The sequence below is a fragment of the Podarcis raffonei genome, chromosome 15, assembly GCF_027172205.1.
Source record: "Podarcis raffonei isolate rPodRaf1 chromosome 15, rPodRaf1.pri, whole genome shotgun sequence".
In the NCBI taxonomy this organism is placed as follows: domain Eukaryota; kingdom Metazoa; phylum Chordata; class Lepidosauria; order Squamata; family Lacertidae; genus Podarcis; species Podarcis raffonei.
The window spans coordinates 35476349-35491928 of record NC_070616.1 but is presented as its reverse complement, the minus strand read 5'-3'; the positions used below and the strand labels follow the sequence as shown (position 1 = coordinate 35491928).

At 47.1% G+C, this 15580-nt stretch overlaps 1 protein-coding gene across 1 annotated transcript in view; it reads left to right on the top strand.

Moving 5' to 3' along the window:
- Nucleotides 1-7408: 7408 nt before the first annotated feature.
- ADGRA2 (adhesion G protein-coupled receptor A2) overlaps nt 7409-15580 on the top strand; it is a 121314-nt gene continuing 113142 nt past the window's right edge. The window contains exon 1 of the mRNA XM_053366567.1: nt 7409-8129. Within this exon, the coding sequence (XP_053222542.1) occupies nt 7924-8129 (206 nt within the window). The 5' untranslated portion in view covers nt 7409-7923. The remainder of the gene's footprint in view (nt 8130-15580) is intronic.

Here is a 15580-nt window from a genome sequence, read left to right as displayed (position 1 = left end):
AAGAGAAGGGAGCTGAAAGAAAAGTAACATCTCAAGACTGACCAGTACATTCTTTTTGCTTTTTGTCCTTTTAAAATGCAGCAAAAGTGGGAGTGCTCAGTTATCCATTCTTCCATCTGCCTTGGAGGTCATTGTGACTTATAGTCAACACAAACACATTTTTTGACAGGTGGCACTTGTAAAGGTGCAATTAATATCTCACCTTGCACTACATTCCTGTTCCAGCCTTTTCACATATGCTGGCCAAATGGAAAGCAAAAAGTCTTCAAGTTATTCTTTTAATCCAAGACTTCAGAGCACCCTTTGTTACCGATGCGTGGAACGAACTGTTTCTTCAGTGTGTTATAGAATCCACAGGCCAAGCTGAAAGTGCAAAGTCCTAGCTGTCCTGCCAGTGGCTTGAAGTAATAAGTTCCACTCCCAGCTACTCTTCAAATCTCAGCTTTGAAAAGCCCACATCTGATGCCTCCAACCAGAACATAAGATGCAAAGAATGTGGTGTCATAACCAGGTTGCCCACAGAACAACTAACTCTGAAATATTGCAGCAAATGAGCAGAAGTGAGGACAAGGTTTGCTGGCCTCAGGCCCCAAAGTGACTTTTGGGGACTTGATAATGCCTGCCTTGCAAGAGAAGCAAGGATTAGAAGAAGCCCCAGATTCTTTTAAAGTCCCAGCTAGAGAAGGTTTTCTGCTTCTCCCACCCATGACTTTGAAGGGCTGCCTTTTGAAAGCGCTGGAATACCCATCCATATAGTGTCTCTCCTGAGCCAAAGGACCCCTGCTGAGGGAAGTGCTTCTGCCCCCAGCAGTGATTTTAGCCTGGTTCCAGTCAAATGTAGCTTGCATTGTCTCCCAAGACAGACAGGTGCCAACAACCAACTAATAGCAGCTTGGTGGAGGCAGTGTTTTAGATTATTTTGAAGGGGAAAGGTTTAAGTGCGCACACACAGCACTATGGCTATAGCAGCATTAAATGTTGGAAACTGCGGCATTTGCTTTGAAGTTTAAAAAGGTGGAGAGATTCAGTAATTCATTTCCCATGTCATGTCCATTTTAGGCCTCGAGGGGCAAAATTGGTCATCACACCAGTACAAGGAACTAGAGTGGAATCTACACACATATACAAAATGCCATGAAAATTATTTTTTAAAAAACGTTTTGAAAAATACATTGAATTTGTCATAGCTCACTGTCACCATCTAGTGTCACATTTGTATATTGCACATCGCAACACATTTAAAACGTTTTATTTGCAGCTGTGTAGCTGAATCCTTGGAGAAGCATTAAAAACGCCAAGATTAAAAGTGGGTGCCGAAGTTCCTTCCCCCTCCTCTCTCTCTGCATCTCTTTTTCCTTTTGTGTGTTGTCTATTAGATTGTAAGCGAGTGGGCAGGGACTATCTTAACTATTTATTAATGAAGGGTGGTATAGAAATTCTTTTGAATAGCAGCTACAGCAGCATATGGGTAAAATGAGACTTAACCCTCTCCTCCCACGCCATGCCGCCCCTGAATACTCAAGGCAGCTGCATTCTTGTGCCAAATAGCAGCTGTGGTGGGGAAGGAGAGTTTTGCTTGGTGCAAGAGGAAGGGTTAAGCTCTTCCTCCCAGGTCACACTGGCTGTGATCCTGACACACACCCTCCCCATGACTGCTATTCAGAGTTTTAAACAGACCCTCACATTGCTGTTCTACGACACAACATGTAGCTTGGCCCAAAGGCTCAGATAGCTCTCCAGAACTTCTGAGGAATTTAACTCCTGATCTTTCACCATGTTGTCTGGAGTTGATGAGAGCTGGAATCCCAACAACATCTGGAAGGGATCCCATTGATTTTCCCTGGGATCTGTGGACCTCGGTAGTGTATTTAATCCTGTGGAGGATGAGGAAACACAGGCTGCATATACAATACGAGCTGCACTCAAAGCACACAACTTCCCCCAGTGAATCCTGAGAACTGTAATCTGTTAAAGGGGCTGAGAACTATAGCATTTTGATTGATGGATTTGATTTATTATATTTCTATGCTGCTTTTCATTCAAATGAATCCCAAAGCGGCATGCGAGCAGAACAGAACATCACAAATGCAGCATAAACCCTATAGAAAAATTAACAAGCCATCAGTGGAACAATTACAATCTATAAAACACTGTTAGCAAAGCAACACCTAAAAAAAAATCACATCACAATTAAAGCAAAAGCCCTAAGAATAACAAACCAACACGGCATTTTTATAATCTATAAAACAATATTAACAACAGCAACAAAACAGCAACCAAAAGATAAGCTAAGTTCATACACACATTCTCCACCGGAGTTCCCAGGATTCTTAGACACGCTGTGACCATATTTCTAATGTTTTGGAACCCTCAGACTACACATAGCAGGAACTTGAAGCCCCCCAGATCCAAGGTCAGCTGGGGGGGGGGCGTGTTTATGCCTTAGGTGAACACCACACATTGGATGCAGAAACAGGTGAGTATTCCCAATTGCTGGATTAGAGACAGAAGAAATTCCTTTGGAACAGCAGACTGGATTATAGTGCCTTCCGATTTCAAGAGAGCCTTGTCTGCCTTTGCGGAGAGATCGTTTATTCAATGGCTATTGGGTTTCCTCTAGCAAAGTTAGGTGGAAGCTGCTTTTATTGGCCACCAGTAAGAGGAATTTGGGCTTTAATTCGCACTTAAGTGGTCAACTTGCTCTTGCACCAAACCACTTCAGATTGTTCGTGTAACAGACTGCTCCCCCTTGAAGATTCCTATATACCAGAGGTGGGGGGCTTTTTTCGTCCCAAGAATCTCTGTAGGGCAACCTTCCATCATGCTACTGGTGGGTGGGGCCAGTGGAAAAAGTGGGTGGAGCAATGAATGTAAATTTGATAAATAAAAACAAACAGCCAGGCAAAAAGACGCAGGGGGGCAGGACAAGTGCATAGTGTGTCATGAGGATAGTTGCGAGGGCCGGATAGAAAGTCCTGGAGGGCCACATTGGGCCCCAAGGCTTGAGGTTCCCCACCCCTGCTATGCACAGAGAGATAGGAAGGCACACACTGGTCTCTACCTTTGGCTCAACCTCCTGCCTCCCAAAAAGAATCAAAGCAAGGAGGATGGTTGCATGGCAGTGGCGTAGCGTGGGGGGTGCAGGGGGGGCCGGCCGCACCGGGCGCAACATCTGGGGTTAGGGCAAATCCATGGGTTAGGGGGCGCAAATCCACGGGTTAGGGGTCACAAATCCACGGGTTAGGGGGCGCAAATTACTTACCTTGCCCCGGGTGCTGACAACCCACGCTACGCCACTGTTGCATGGCCCCATCCATCGGCTCCTTCCTGACTTCAGCTGCCAGTTACCTTGTGGTTGCAAAGGGGAAGGGGGCACAATCTGGCTCCTGCTATTGACTAGGACCCTCGAGGCTTCTGGGAGGCTGCACATGGGCGTAGGCAGGATTTTTGTTAGGGGGGCAAGACTTGGTTGGGGGGCAGAACTCTTGTGATTGCTCAGTTAAGTATTTCTGTTGTTTTACTTGATCAAGGGGGTCTGACTCTGCCCATGAAGCTGCACACCCTGGCCTCTTAAGCAAGAAAGGGAGTGACCTGGCTCTGTCCTTAAGGCAGTGGAAGAGCAACTGTGCTTGCTTTCCTCTTCCCTCCGCGTCCCTTCCCTTTTTTCCTTTTGCATCGTGTCTTGGGTGATCTTGTGTCCTGCTTCAGATAGGACGGTCCTCCAATGGCGTCCTCTAGTTCAGGGTCCAGGAAGCTTTGGCCCTCCAGATGAAGCACATTTCCCATCAACCCCAGCCAGCATGGCTGGTAATCGAGGTTGATAGTTCAACAACATCTGGAGGGCCACAGGTCCCCCACCATTGCTCTCGTTGAAGGGCTGTCCAGTCCAAGGATGGGGTCGGTGAAGCTTTGTAAGAAGAAGCAGCAAAGTAATGGCCTTCAGCATTAGCAGTTAGGGTCTGGGCAGTCACAGAACTCACAGTCTTGCCCACCAGGGTGAGAAGTATTGCATTTTTAGTTAATGACGTTCAGGAAAACTCCAGGCCAACCAACACTTTTCTCGATGCAGGAACACCTTCCGTAAGGCAGAACATTCACATCACCTGAATGTGTGTGTGTGAGGAAGAGAGAGCGCTTTGTGCTTAAACAAATCCAGAGTGCTTTCTGAGCAGCCTTGCTCTGAGAATCTTCAAGCCCTCTGTTGTTATTTCAGCACCGCAGAAGTTCACCTTTCTGTTTGCCTTTTGCCGGAGAAGGGGTTCCAACGGATTGGAGTCTGTGTTTATCTGGGAACGGGTTGAGAGGGTTTGGAAAGAGTTGAAAGGAAACTCAGGCTACATGGTTTTCAACCCCTTTGGGAAGCAGCAGCGTTTGAACTGTAATCCTGAGGCAGGGATGGGCCTGGGGTTTCACGTTTCTGTTCAGTTTGCATCTGTGGAGCCGACTTGTTTGGAGAGGTGCTCTGACAGGAAATGGCGGAGGCGCAGTTGATGGTACCACACAACTCTCTGGAGACAGCAGCAGCCCTGACCGACCAGCATCCTCTAGGATTTGAAGGCAGCAGAGCCACCCTGTTTGCCTTGCAGAGAATGCAGAACTGGCTCCTGCCCCTAGGAATTGCCTGAAGAGGAAAAGGCAGGGATGCATTAATCATGTTTAGAATGGATTTAAGGGGGCTGGGGGTAAAACAGTGGTTCCCAATTAAGTTTTTTTTAACTTCCAAAATTGTGCCCTTGTGCGTGAATAGGACACATCCCTTGTTTGGGAGTGTACTGCTCAAACATAGGCAGTGGAATCCAGTATAAAAGTTGATGCCCTGAGGTTTTCACCAAAACTAATGAACAAGTTGCTAGTCCTTATGGTGGAAAGATAAATTGAGTGGGGGGGAGACAAAAAATGTCCCCAGTGAAATCTCAGTAGCTGGGATGGGGTTGAGGAGGAGCACCAGATGCATGGGCTGTGCTTTAATGTGTAGTCCAGCCCACCACTGCCAAAAAAAGAGAGATTTTGAGTACAGCTAACAGGCTGCGCTACACAAGAAGGCAGTAGAAGTCTCAGTGGACTTTAAATAAATAATATGTGGAGAAGCCGAGTGAAAGAATGGAGTTCCAGAGCAGACAAATGAAGGATACGGAAGAGTTGAGGCAAGTTAGCATTGTTAATTCGGAGTTTTTCAAGAAATACTGAAGGTCATATCCACATCAGACATCACTTGCTGGAGGCCTTGCAACAGAGGGTCCAGTTTGTGGGGATGGGCTAGCACTGGATTTTCATGTGCCCAGCACAGATTTGGCCCAGAAGCCATACAAGGACCATCAACTCCATTGGGGTTGACTGGGGAAGGAACTGCTCTTTTAAAGCTCATGGCTTACCCCCAAAGAATCATGGGAATTGTTGTTTGTTACGGTTGTTGGTTCTTTTGAGCTACATTTCCACTATATGGAATTTGACAACTGGACAACGTAAATGGATTCTACATGCCCTTACTATGGCCAACTGTTCTTTTAAAAAATTAATAAAATAAATCAAAGTATGGTTTCTGGGAATTGTACTTCTGTGAGGGTAAACTATAGCTCCCATAATTCTTTGAGGGAAGCCAGGATTCTTAAAGTGTTATAAATGTGCTTTAATTGCCTGGTGTGTATGGGGTCAGAGCTGAAATAAAGGCAATGAGTTGGAGAAGGCAGGAGGGCTCAGCAAAGGAACATGCACAGAATGGTGGGAGCAGAAATGTATTGCTCCATTTTTATTTTTAGAGAATCTTAGAATGTCAAGAATTGGAAGGCACCTCAGAGGTCATCTACTCTTTCTTCTTCTTCTTTGGCGATCACTCACAGCCGAGTAAGATTGTCTTCCATGAACCCGGTCTTAAAAGGGAGTCTGTAAGTGATCGTGGAGGCCAATTCTGGATCCACGCATCCTTCCACAGTGGGGAAATAGGTTTTTGGACGGGAGTTGATCACAGTGAGGGTTTGCCAAGCGTGCCTTCCTCTTAGCACGTTTCTCCCTTTTGTCCTGAGTTCGAGTGCCTTCAAAGTCCATGACATTTGGTAAAGGCTGTTCTCTAATTGGAGCTCTCACAGGCCAGTGTTTCCCAATTGTTGGTGTTTATACTACATTTTTTTAGATTTGCCTTGAGAGAATCTTTAAACCTCTTTTGTTGACCACCAACATTAGGCTTTCCATTTTTAAGTTTGGAATAGAGTAGTTGCTTTGGAAGATGATAATCTGGCATCTGCACAACATGACCAGTCCAACGAAGTTGATGTTGAAGAATCATTGTTTTGATACTGATGATCTTTGCTTCTTCCAGTCGCCTTCTCAATCCGGCCCACGGACAGTCCGGGAATCAGCGTGTTTTTACATGAGTAGAATGTGTGCTTTTATTTAAAATGCATCTCTGGGTTATTTGTGGGGCATAGGAATTCGTTCTTTCTTCTTCTTCTTCAAAATATAGTCTGGCCCACCACATGGTCTGAGGGACGGTGGACCGGCCCATGGCTGAAAAAGGTTGCTGACCCCTGATACTCCAACCCTCGACTCAGTACAGGATCTACAGGGCAGGAGGCAAGGGCGGATGGCACCCACTGCAGCTGGTAGGGTGAAAGGCAGGGAGCCGAACCATAGGTGGCGCTGGAGCCAATGGCACACAGAGCCCACTAATTCTAGTTTTGTCTCTTCCTCCCTCCTGAGAACACCGAGGCTAAGGAGGAGGCAGCTGACAGGCGAGGAGACCAACAGTAGGTGGAGCCAGAGCCAATGGCAGGCAAAGCCAACTCATTCTGGTTAGGTCCGCATCCTCTGGCCTGGATGGAAGGATGGAAGGATGGAAGGAAAAGGGTGGACAGTGGAGGGTTGGCTAAGGGCAGACTGGAACTGGTGGGGCACCAGGGGCAGTGCCTCATTTGCCTTAATGGACTTACACTACACTGAGCTTACAACCCCCAAATACAGCGTTAGAGAAGCGCGCGTAAAAGAGACACACACAACTGCAAGGGGGAAAGGCGCGCGCGGGGGGGATAATCCCCAAATCACTTTATTGCCCCCAAATCGTGAGGATGAAACTGCAATCCAGCACACGTGTACCCGGGGTGCAAATCTCACGGAACTCAGCGGGGCTTGCTTCCGCGTGGATACGATCGTGCATTAATGCTTTTAGTCTGGCGTCTGAAAAAAAAATGCAAACTATTGTAAAGGGAGAATATATTGTACTCGATCCAGTTACGCACTTTCAGTAGGACTTGTTTTTAAGGGGAGGCGTCGGAAGAAGAGGGGACCTCCTTGAACCCTCGCAGCAGAAGAGGAAAAAACTCCGTCTCTCTCGAGTCCTGAACTAACAACTTGCGGATCCAACTCCAGGCTCAGCGTTGGCGGAGGGACAAGGCGCTGGAGGCGCTAGGACCGCGCGGTGGCCGGGAAGCGGGAATGGCCATGCAGGCAACCGAGGGGAGGGACGCGAATGTGAGCAGCCGAAACCGCTAGATCCAACCCATCCCAAGCGCCGCCGCCGCCGCCGGACATTCCCCACTGGCGGCGCCCCGGAGCCCAGAGCTCCCCTCCGGCCATGCAGCGCGCAGCCCCGGGCAGCGGGCAGGCGCCGGACGCAGCCGAGCTTCGGGCAGACGGCCGCGCGCCTCGGCCGTTGCTCCCTTCGAGGGAGGTGTGACGGGCGGGAAGAGCCCCCGGGCCGGATCCGGGGCTCGGCGGACGCCCTCCCGGTTCATGTCAGCGCGCCGTCGCCGCCGCCTGCGCTTCTGAAGCTGCGCCTTCCTCCTCCGAACCGGGCGCCCCCTCGAGGGATCCTCGCGCGGCGCTCCGGGCCCCGACGGCTGTTGGGCTCCTCCCGGGCTGGGGACTGGACGCAGCCCGGCTAAGGATGGGCTGACAGGCTTGGGACGGTGCCGCTGCCGGGAGCCGTCGAGGATGCTCTGGCCGGCCGCGCTGCTCCTGCTGGCGGCGCTGTGGTGCTCCGGGGGAGCGCGCAGTTGCCCCGTCCAGCTGCGCGGCTGCAAGTGCGTGGGCGAGCGGGCCAAGGGGCTGGCGGCGGCCAGGAAGAGGGTGAGCTGCAGCGGCGAGGAGCTGGCCGAGCCGCCGGCGCCCCGGCTCTTGCCCAACAGCACCGTCACCCTGTGAGTAGCGCCGGCGGAGACTGCGCGCGGGCGGGCGGGCGTGAGATCTCACGGGGTGGGGTGGGCAGCAGAGACCCCACCAGAATTGCCCCCGGCTCTGATCCTGGCAATGTCGCTCTGGACATGCTCAGAGGCTGCGCGTGTGCAAAGCGGAAAGGCTGTAGCCAAAAAGTCCGACATCTGTTTGCGGTGGTCAGTTGGAGAGCGTTTTGAACGCCCTCGGAGGTTATACTGCTTCCCATATCCAAAAATATTTAACCAGCTTTGTTACAGTTTTCCTTTTGGACTTAATTTCTTTTTTATTCACTTATTTTTAAACGAGTTTTTTTTACAGAAAAAGAAAAGACAAAACACATGAACATCCTTTTGACTTAATTTCATTGGCTTAAATTGTCTCTGGATCTGTTTTTTGTTGTATATGAGTCGGTTAGAGTTACTTGTTGGGTGTTTTTTTAAAGTGACTGATAAGTTTAGTAATAAAGTACCGTATATAGCAATGTAGAAATCCACACTTTTTGAAATCTGCAATTCAAAAAAATGAAAAGAAAGAACTCAACTCCATCCCCTCTCTCTGACCTTCATCCTCCAATAATTATTACAGTATTATTATTATTATTATTTGGAATTGGGGATAATCTCGGGAGACTTTCAGCTGATCCAGAAGCCCCAATGTTTAGCTTCCACAAGATTTATTCAAATTATAGCAAAGAGCAGCTGAGGGACATGCCATCTGAATGCTCAGGAGCATGGAGGGAGTGAAGATTGTGGTTACTGAATAATATTAATGGGACCACACTTTTATTTACTTTATTTAGAAGTATTTATAGATCACAGTGGTTGGATAGGCACATGTGGGTACATTTGCACATGGCCAAAGCAGGGGTGTCCTGGAGGCCTGAACATTAAAAGAAAAAAGAAGAAAAAACGCTTACAGAATTACTGGGTGCACTGTGAGACCTCAGTCCCTCACCATCTTAACTTGCCTAGAGGCATCTGTACATTAAGGTCACCAGTTCCCCCCGTCCCCAATGAATCCGGGGACATTTTTCAACTTCAGTGGATTTTGTCAGGGGACTGATTTGTAAATCCGGGGACATCTGGTAACCTTACCGTACATACAGTGGTACCTCGGGTTACAAACACCTCGGGTTACAGACTCCACTAACCCAGAAGTAGTAACTTGTATTAAGAACTTTGCCCTAGGATAAGAACAGAAATTGTGCGGCAGCAGCGGGAGGCCCCAAAAGCTAAAGTGGTACCTCAGGTTAAGAACAGTTTCAGGTTAAGAACAGACCTCCGGAACGAATTAAGTTCATAACCAGAGGTACCACTGTATGTATTAGTATATCTATGCAAATCGTGGGCCTGTGCCCCTCTAGCAATGCCCCGTGATCACAACCATACTATCCATTTACAGCACAAAGAAACCTGGGAGCTGTAGTTTGTTAACGGCGCTCAGAACTGTAGCTCTGTGAGGGGTAAACCACAGTTCCCAGGAGTCTTTGGAGCAGGCAGTGGATGTGATCCACGTCATGTTTCTTAGTAGTAGGTAGTCACCCTGTGCAGGGGACGTGGGTGGCGCTGTGGGTTAAACCACTCAGCCTAGGACTTGCTGATCAGAAGGTCGGTGGTTCGAATCCCTGTGACGGGGTGAGCTCCCGTTGCTCGGTCCCTGCTCCTGCCAACCTAGCAGTTCGAAAGCACGTCAAAGTGCAAGTAGATAAATAGGTACCGCTCCGGCGGGAAGGTAAACAGTGTTTCCATGCACTGCTCTGGTTCACCAGAAGCGGCTTAGTCATGCTGGCCACATGACCCGAAGCTGCACGCCGGCTCCCTCGGCCAATAAAGCGAGATGAGCGCCGCAACCCTAGAGTCGGCCAGGCCTGGACCTAATGGTCAGGGGTCCCTTTACCTTTACCTTTTACACCCTGTGCAGAGCAGTTTAAAAGCCAGGGCATCACCAACCATTTTAGTGTTTGGGGTGGGCATTACCCTCCCTGGTCACTTCTCTCCCAGGGGTGGACTTTGGTCTGGCGCCCCCTGCCTCTCCCCTTCCATTCTGCTCAATTCACTATGTCATAGTTGCAGCACCCTGTGCTTCTCCTAAGCTTGGCACCCAGTGGGACGGAATAGGTCGCGCGTCCCTCAGTTCGACTCACCCCCTGCACACACACTTTGCCTTTCCAAGGCATCATGGTAAAAATGGGATCCAGTAGAATTAATCTGAGATTTGGAAAGCACCCTGCTCTTCCAAGGGAGGAAATTGTCACCCCCTTTGCCGCCACATGGCCAGGGTGCTTGCGTGTCAGTGAGTGCAGTGTAGATGAGTGAGTTCAGAGGCTTAATGGGTGACATTGCACCCAGGGGTAAACTGAGATGCCCAGGTCTTTCTCTCCTTGCTGGCAGATGGAAACAACTTGAAACAGAGAGTTGAGTCTTGCAGTGCCTAGGCTTAAAAGTATCTGTTATTGAAAATAACATACCAAAAATGCATTATAGTAGGGAAATCTGCTTTGCAAAAATGTACACGATAGGCAAAATTGCACACACAAAATTACGTTTATTAGGGGGTTAAGTTCAGCTCCAATAGTGGCACATCCTTGGCTTTGCTAAGGGCAGAGTTTTACACCTCTGTGTCAGAGGCTGTTGGAAGCTGCAGGAGAGGAGAATGTCCTGCTTTCAGGTTTCCCACTGGGGCATCAGGACTAGATAGGCCACTGGCCTGATCCTGCAGGCTCTTCTTGTGTCTTGAAAGCAGGCACCCTGAAAGGTCTATCTCTGTGTCATCGTCGTCCCCCAATCCCTCAACTAGATATATTCTCTCATTTTGTCAATTCCACAGCAGTCATATCAAATGTTATTCATTGGCTGAGTATGCACCATACATTTAAAGGCTGTCGTTTATCCCTCACAGAGCCACAAATCACTGCATGCTTAGCAAACTACAGTTTCCAGGACTCTTGGTGGGGTCAGATATGCTCAGTGCTATTTTTCTAGAAAAAGAGGTGCCGGAACTCACCACGAACATCTCCCCTGTTCCCTTAAAATGGCAATGGCACCCACCTGAGAGGTGCCGGAACTGAGTTCCTGTGAGTTCCCCCTGGGAAAAAGCTCTGGATATGCTTTATATGTCTGGTGTGTATGCAGTCATGCTCAGAGTAGTCTCATTTGCCACATAGGTTCCTAATTCCATTGATTTCAGTGGTTCTGCTGTGAGGGTGGCCTCAGGGGAATTTGTTTTAGGATTGCCTTAATTTCCTGGACATAGCTGGATATTTTGGCGAATTTCCTTAAAAATAGCTTTAAAACTTCAGAGAGAGAGAGAGAGAGGAAGAGGGGGAGAGAGAGCGAGCGCGAAAAGAAAAACTCAACAGCTTCAGGCAAAACTAAAGCAAACTCAACAATTTTGCCCAAAACAAACAACTTTTGTGTCCTTTTGAAATATGGCACCCCTTATTTATTTATTTGCGTTTATATCTCACATTTTCTCTAAGGAGCTCAAGATGGTGAACATGTTTCACACACCCCCCCCCCCCCATTTAATTCCCACAATCACCCTGTAGTAAGACAGAGTGGCAATGACTGGCCCAAGGTTGCCCAATGAGTTTCATGGCTAAGTGAGTATTTGCACCCTGGTCTCTCAGGTCTGACACTCTGACCACTACATTGGTGCTTCTAGATGCTGTTGGACTACAACTCCCATCATCCCTGAGTACAGTGGTACCTCGGGTTAAGAACTTAATTCGTCCTGGAGGTCCGTTCTTAACCTGAAACTGTTTTTAACCTGAAGCACCACTTTAGCTAATGGGGCCGCCGCGCCGCCGGAGGACGATTTCTGTTCTCATCCTGAAGCAAAGTTCTTTTTTTTTAATAAGATATTTATTAAAATTTTTAGAAGTACAAAAAGAAAAAAGAAAAAACATCATTTTAAACAAAAAAAAGATAAAATACAAAAAAGAAAAAAGAAAAATAAAAAAGAAAGAGCAGAGAATTAAAATCCATTAAGCAAAAAGAAAAATCAAGGAAAAATACAGCAAATCTTCCCATTACTTATCTTTCATTAGCTTATTTCCCTGACCTCCTCACACCTACCTTTTTTGTATTCTAGGTCAATTATCCATTTCAGCAAATCCTTTCCCTCTTCTCAAATTTTTGTCCTGTAAATTTATCTTGATATTAATATAACTTTACTTTCCCTCCTTTCACCAATTAACAGTCTGTTTTTTCCTAAATCTTTGTAGCATTTCTGCTAAAATCACATAAATTCATTCCAACATCATTCTAACATTCATTAATCTTGCAATGTTTCTGTAAATAGTCTTTAAATTTCTTCCAATCTTCCTCCACCGACTCTTCTCCCTGGTCTCGGATTCTGCCCATCCTGAAGCAAAGTTCTTAACCCGAGGCACTATTTCTGGGTTAGCGGAGTCTGTAACCTGAAGCGTATGTAACCTGAAGCGTATGTAACCCGAGGTACCACTGTATTGGTTGTGCTGACTGAGGCTGATGGAATTTGGAATGTAACAGCTTCTGGAGGGCTGCAGCTTTTTCTGTCAACTTTTAAAAAAGGCATTTGGTTAATCTTTGCTGTCTCAGTTTTCTTGCTGCAGGAACTTCTTAAAAGTGTTTGATATTGCTAACTTGAGCGTATATTAGGTCCTCCAGCCTTTAAGCAATCGTGCTTTTGTTCTCTTTCTGTTACCACCCTAGTTAGCTGCCTTGAGACTCGTTGGAAAATAGGTAGGAAATAGATTTTTATAAATAAATAAATGCATTGGAGTCTTGGCAGCTGTCGCCAACGAGGCGTTTCACAATAGTCTAAAAAGATTCCTAAACCAACTCAATACTCAACACGAACAATTCATTCCAAATGATCCAGCAATGCATATAAAGGTTTGAATGGAAGCACAGGAACTTATGAAATACAGTTCTGGAATCTTCCTTTCAACATGTGTGTCAGGAAGCCGTACTTTGTTTTTTCAGAGATCGGGAGCGGCCATTGCTTCTTTATCCCAGAATCCTAGGTGCGCATCCTGATTTTTGTACTGTCTGGGAGGGACTCTGGTCTCATCCACACCCTCCATTTAAAGCATTCTTATGCCACTTTCAACAGCCATGGCTTCCCCTAAAGTCTCCTGGGATCTGTCGTTTGATAAGAGCGCTGGGAACTGGAGCTTTGTGAAGAGCCTTCTAACAGCGCCCTTAACAAATGACGTTGCAGCACAAATTTAAAGCACATTAAAATTAAGGTCCCCTCCATATGTCCTTTTTATTGTGCAGCTATGAAGATTTGTGCTGCTGATGGTACTGGGGCAATTCTATGCAAACCTGCTTTCAGTTCTGTTTGTACTTCCAGAAGTTTCAGCACAGGCACGCCTCATTTCCAACCAGTGCATGTTCCACAACTTCCGTTTGAAACCTTGAACTTTTCATGTTCTGCAGTGTTTTTATTTGGTTTCCTTTTCCCACTTTTGGTGCACCATATATAGCCTGAGTGGCCCACCAGGTGGCAATAATGGGGGAGGCATTGCAGTGGAACCATGTGTGGACAGTCCAGTTTAAACCCGCCATGGTTGCGTCACTATTGCATCAGTGATATGTTGCAGAGCACACACACCCAAAACCCCGCCAGTCTGGAGGGAACCCTAAGTCGAGGGCTAGGAAATAGGATACAGTACTAAAGTTGTTGGGTTTTGCTTTTTAAAAAATTGTTTCCTACTGCTGTAGTTTTTTCTTATGTTGTCTTTGTTTTTATCATTTATTGTGTATTTAAACTGATGTAAAGCCATTTGGGGAGATGGATTCCAAGTGCTGCATATAAAAGTTTCAGGAAATAAATAATGAATAATTACAGTAACTGGGCAGTAAGGCTGCAATCCTAATCTCACTTGTACGGGGCTAAACTGCACTGGATTCAATGGGACTTACTTCTTTGCAGCAGTTGTGGTTACAGGAGTGTGCTATAAGACTGCAAGTGCCAGGAGCATGCACACAATTTGGCTGAGCTTAGATGTCACTCTTTTATGGCTTGAAATATATTCTGCCCCTCTATGAAACTTGATGATTGCACGTAATGAAAATCAGAGATGATATCCAGAAACAGCAGTTGCTAACTTCTCACTTCCTCTTGCAAAAATGGGGAAGGTGGTGGAGTAGTCAACCAACCTTTTGTGCCAATTTTCCTTTAATGGAGGATGGGAAATTATGCCACTGTGTTCTTGCATGCTTATTTTTCAATGTGTTCGCAAACTTCAGGGAAATATCAGAGTTGAATTTTGGCTCAACATTGGTGAACTCGGCGCGATGCACACAAAAATTAGTACCTTGCTCTCAGGACCAGGTCTTGTAAAGGGGTGGGTGGGGAGAGGAAGGCAATAATTCCTAGCTTTCTGTTCTGCTAACAAGACTTCATGATTACCGTATTTTTCGCTCTATAACACACACCCGACCATAACACGCACGTAGTTTTTAGAGGAGGAAAATCCGTAGGCATGCCACCCGTAGGCGTTCCCTCCATAACACGCACAGACATTTCCCCTTACTTTCTAGGAGGAAAAAAGTGAGTGTTATGGTGCAAAAAATACGGTATATAGCACACAGTGCAACAGTGCCACATATGTCCCCAGTCAAAGGCAGGCAGGCCATACTGAGTTCAGTAAGTCTTACTTTCAGAGACCTTAGTACTGTATAGGATTGCAACCTAAATATTACAGTATAGTTAAATTGATGAAGCTAGATCATCTAAAGGTCGTTTGGGAAAGCAGGGATGGGGAAACCTGTAGCCTTCCCTATTTTGCTGGGGTGCAACTAGGGATGGGAAAGAAACTCAATTCAGTTTGCACTTTCTGAGACACAGCTATCCTTCGGAATTCACGTTTCTTTGGATTTTGCAATGCATTTCTTCAGCCAAGTAATGTGCACAAAAATACTTGATGTGCTGGGGTAATATATGTGCATATATATTAGTGAGAACAACTGTCCAGGGTCCCGTTCCAAGAACGACGACAAAGACCCTTACATGTGAGTAAGATAAGAGACTTGGCACGACAAGAGTTCAACAATGACACCAGGGATTTGAGATTGGAAGAAACCTTAAAAGTTGTACCAGCAACTGATCATGCTGCTCACACCAACTTTTAAAGGTGAGATGGGCATGCTCACTCAAGAGACTCTCTCTCCCTATGAGACTGGTGCACATGGAGGCACATACAGTACTTCTCCAAGGGGTGTGGGTCTTTTCCCAACGGGGCAGGCAGAACCAGGGGTGTCTTACCCATAGGTGCTAGTGGTGCAGGGCCAGGGAGGCTAGACGTGGCGCCTCCTGGCATCAGCTTGCCACCCTCGTCTGCCTCCACCATGCTGCGCCGAAGCAGCGCTGCACCCGGAGCCTCTGTCTGCCGTGGCCACCGTGGCACGAAGTGGCCAGCTGAGCCGGGAGGTGCCACGTTCAG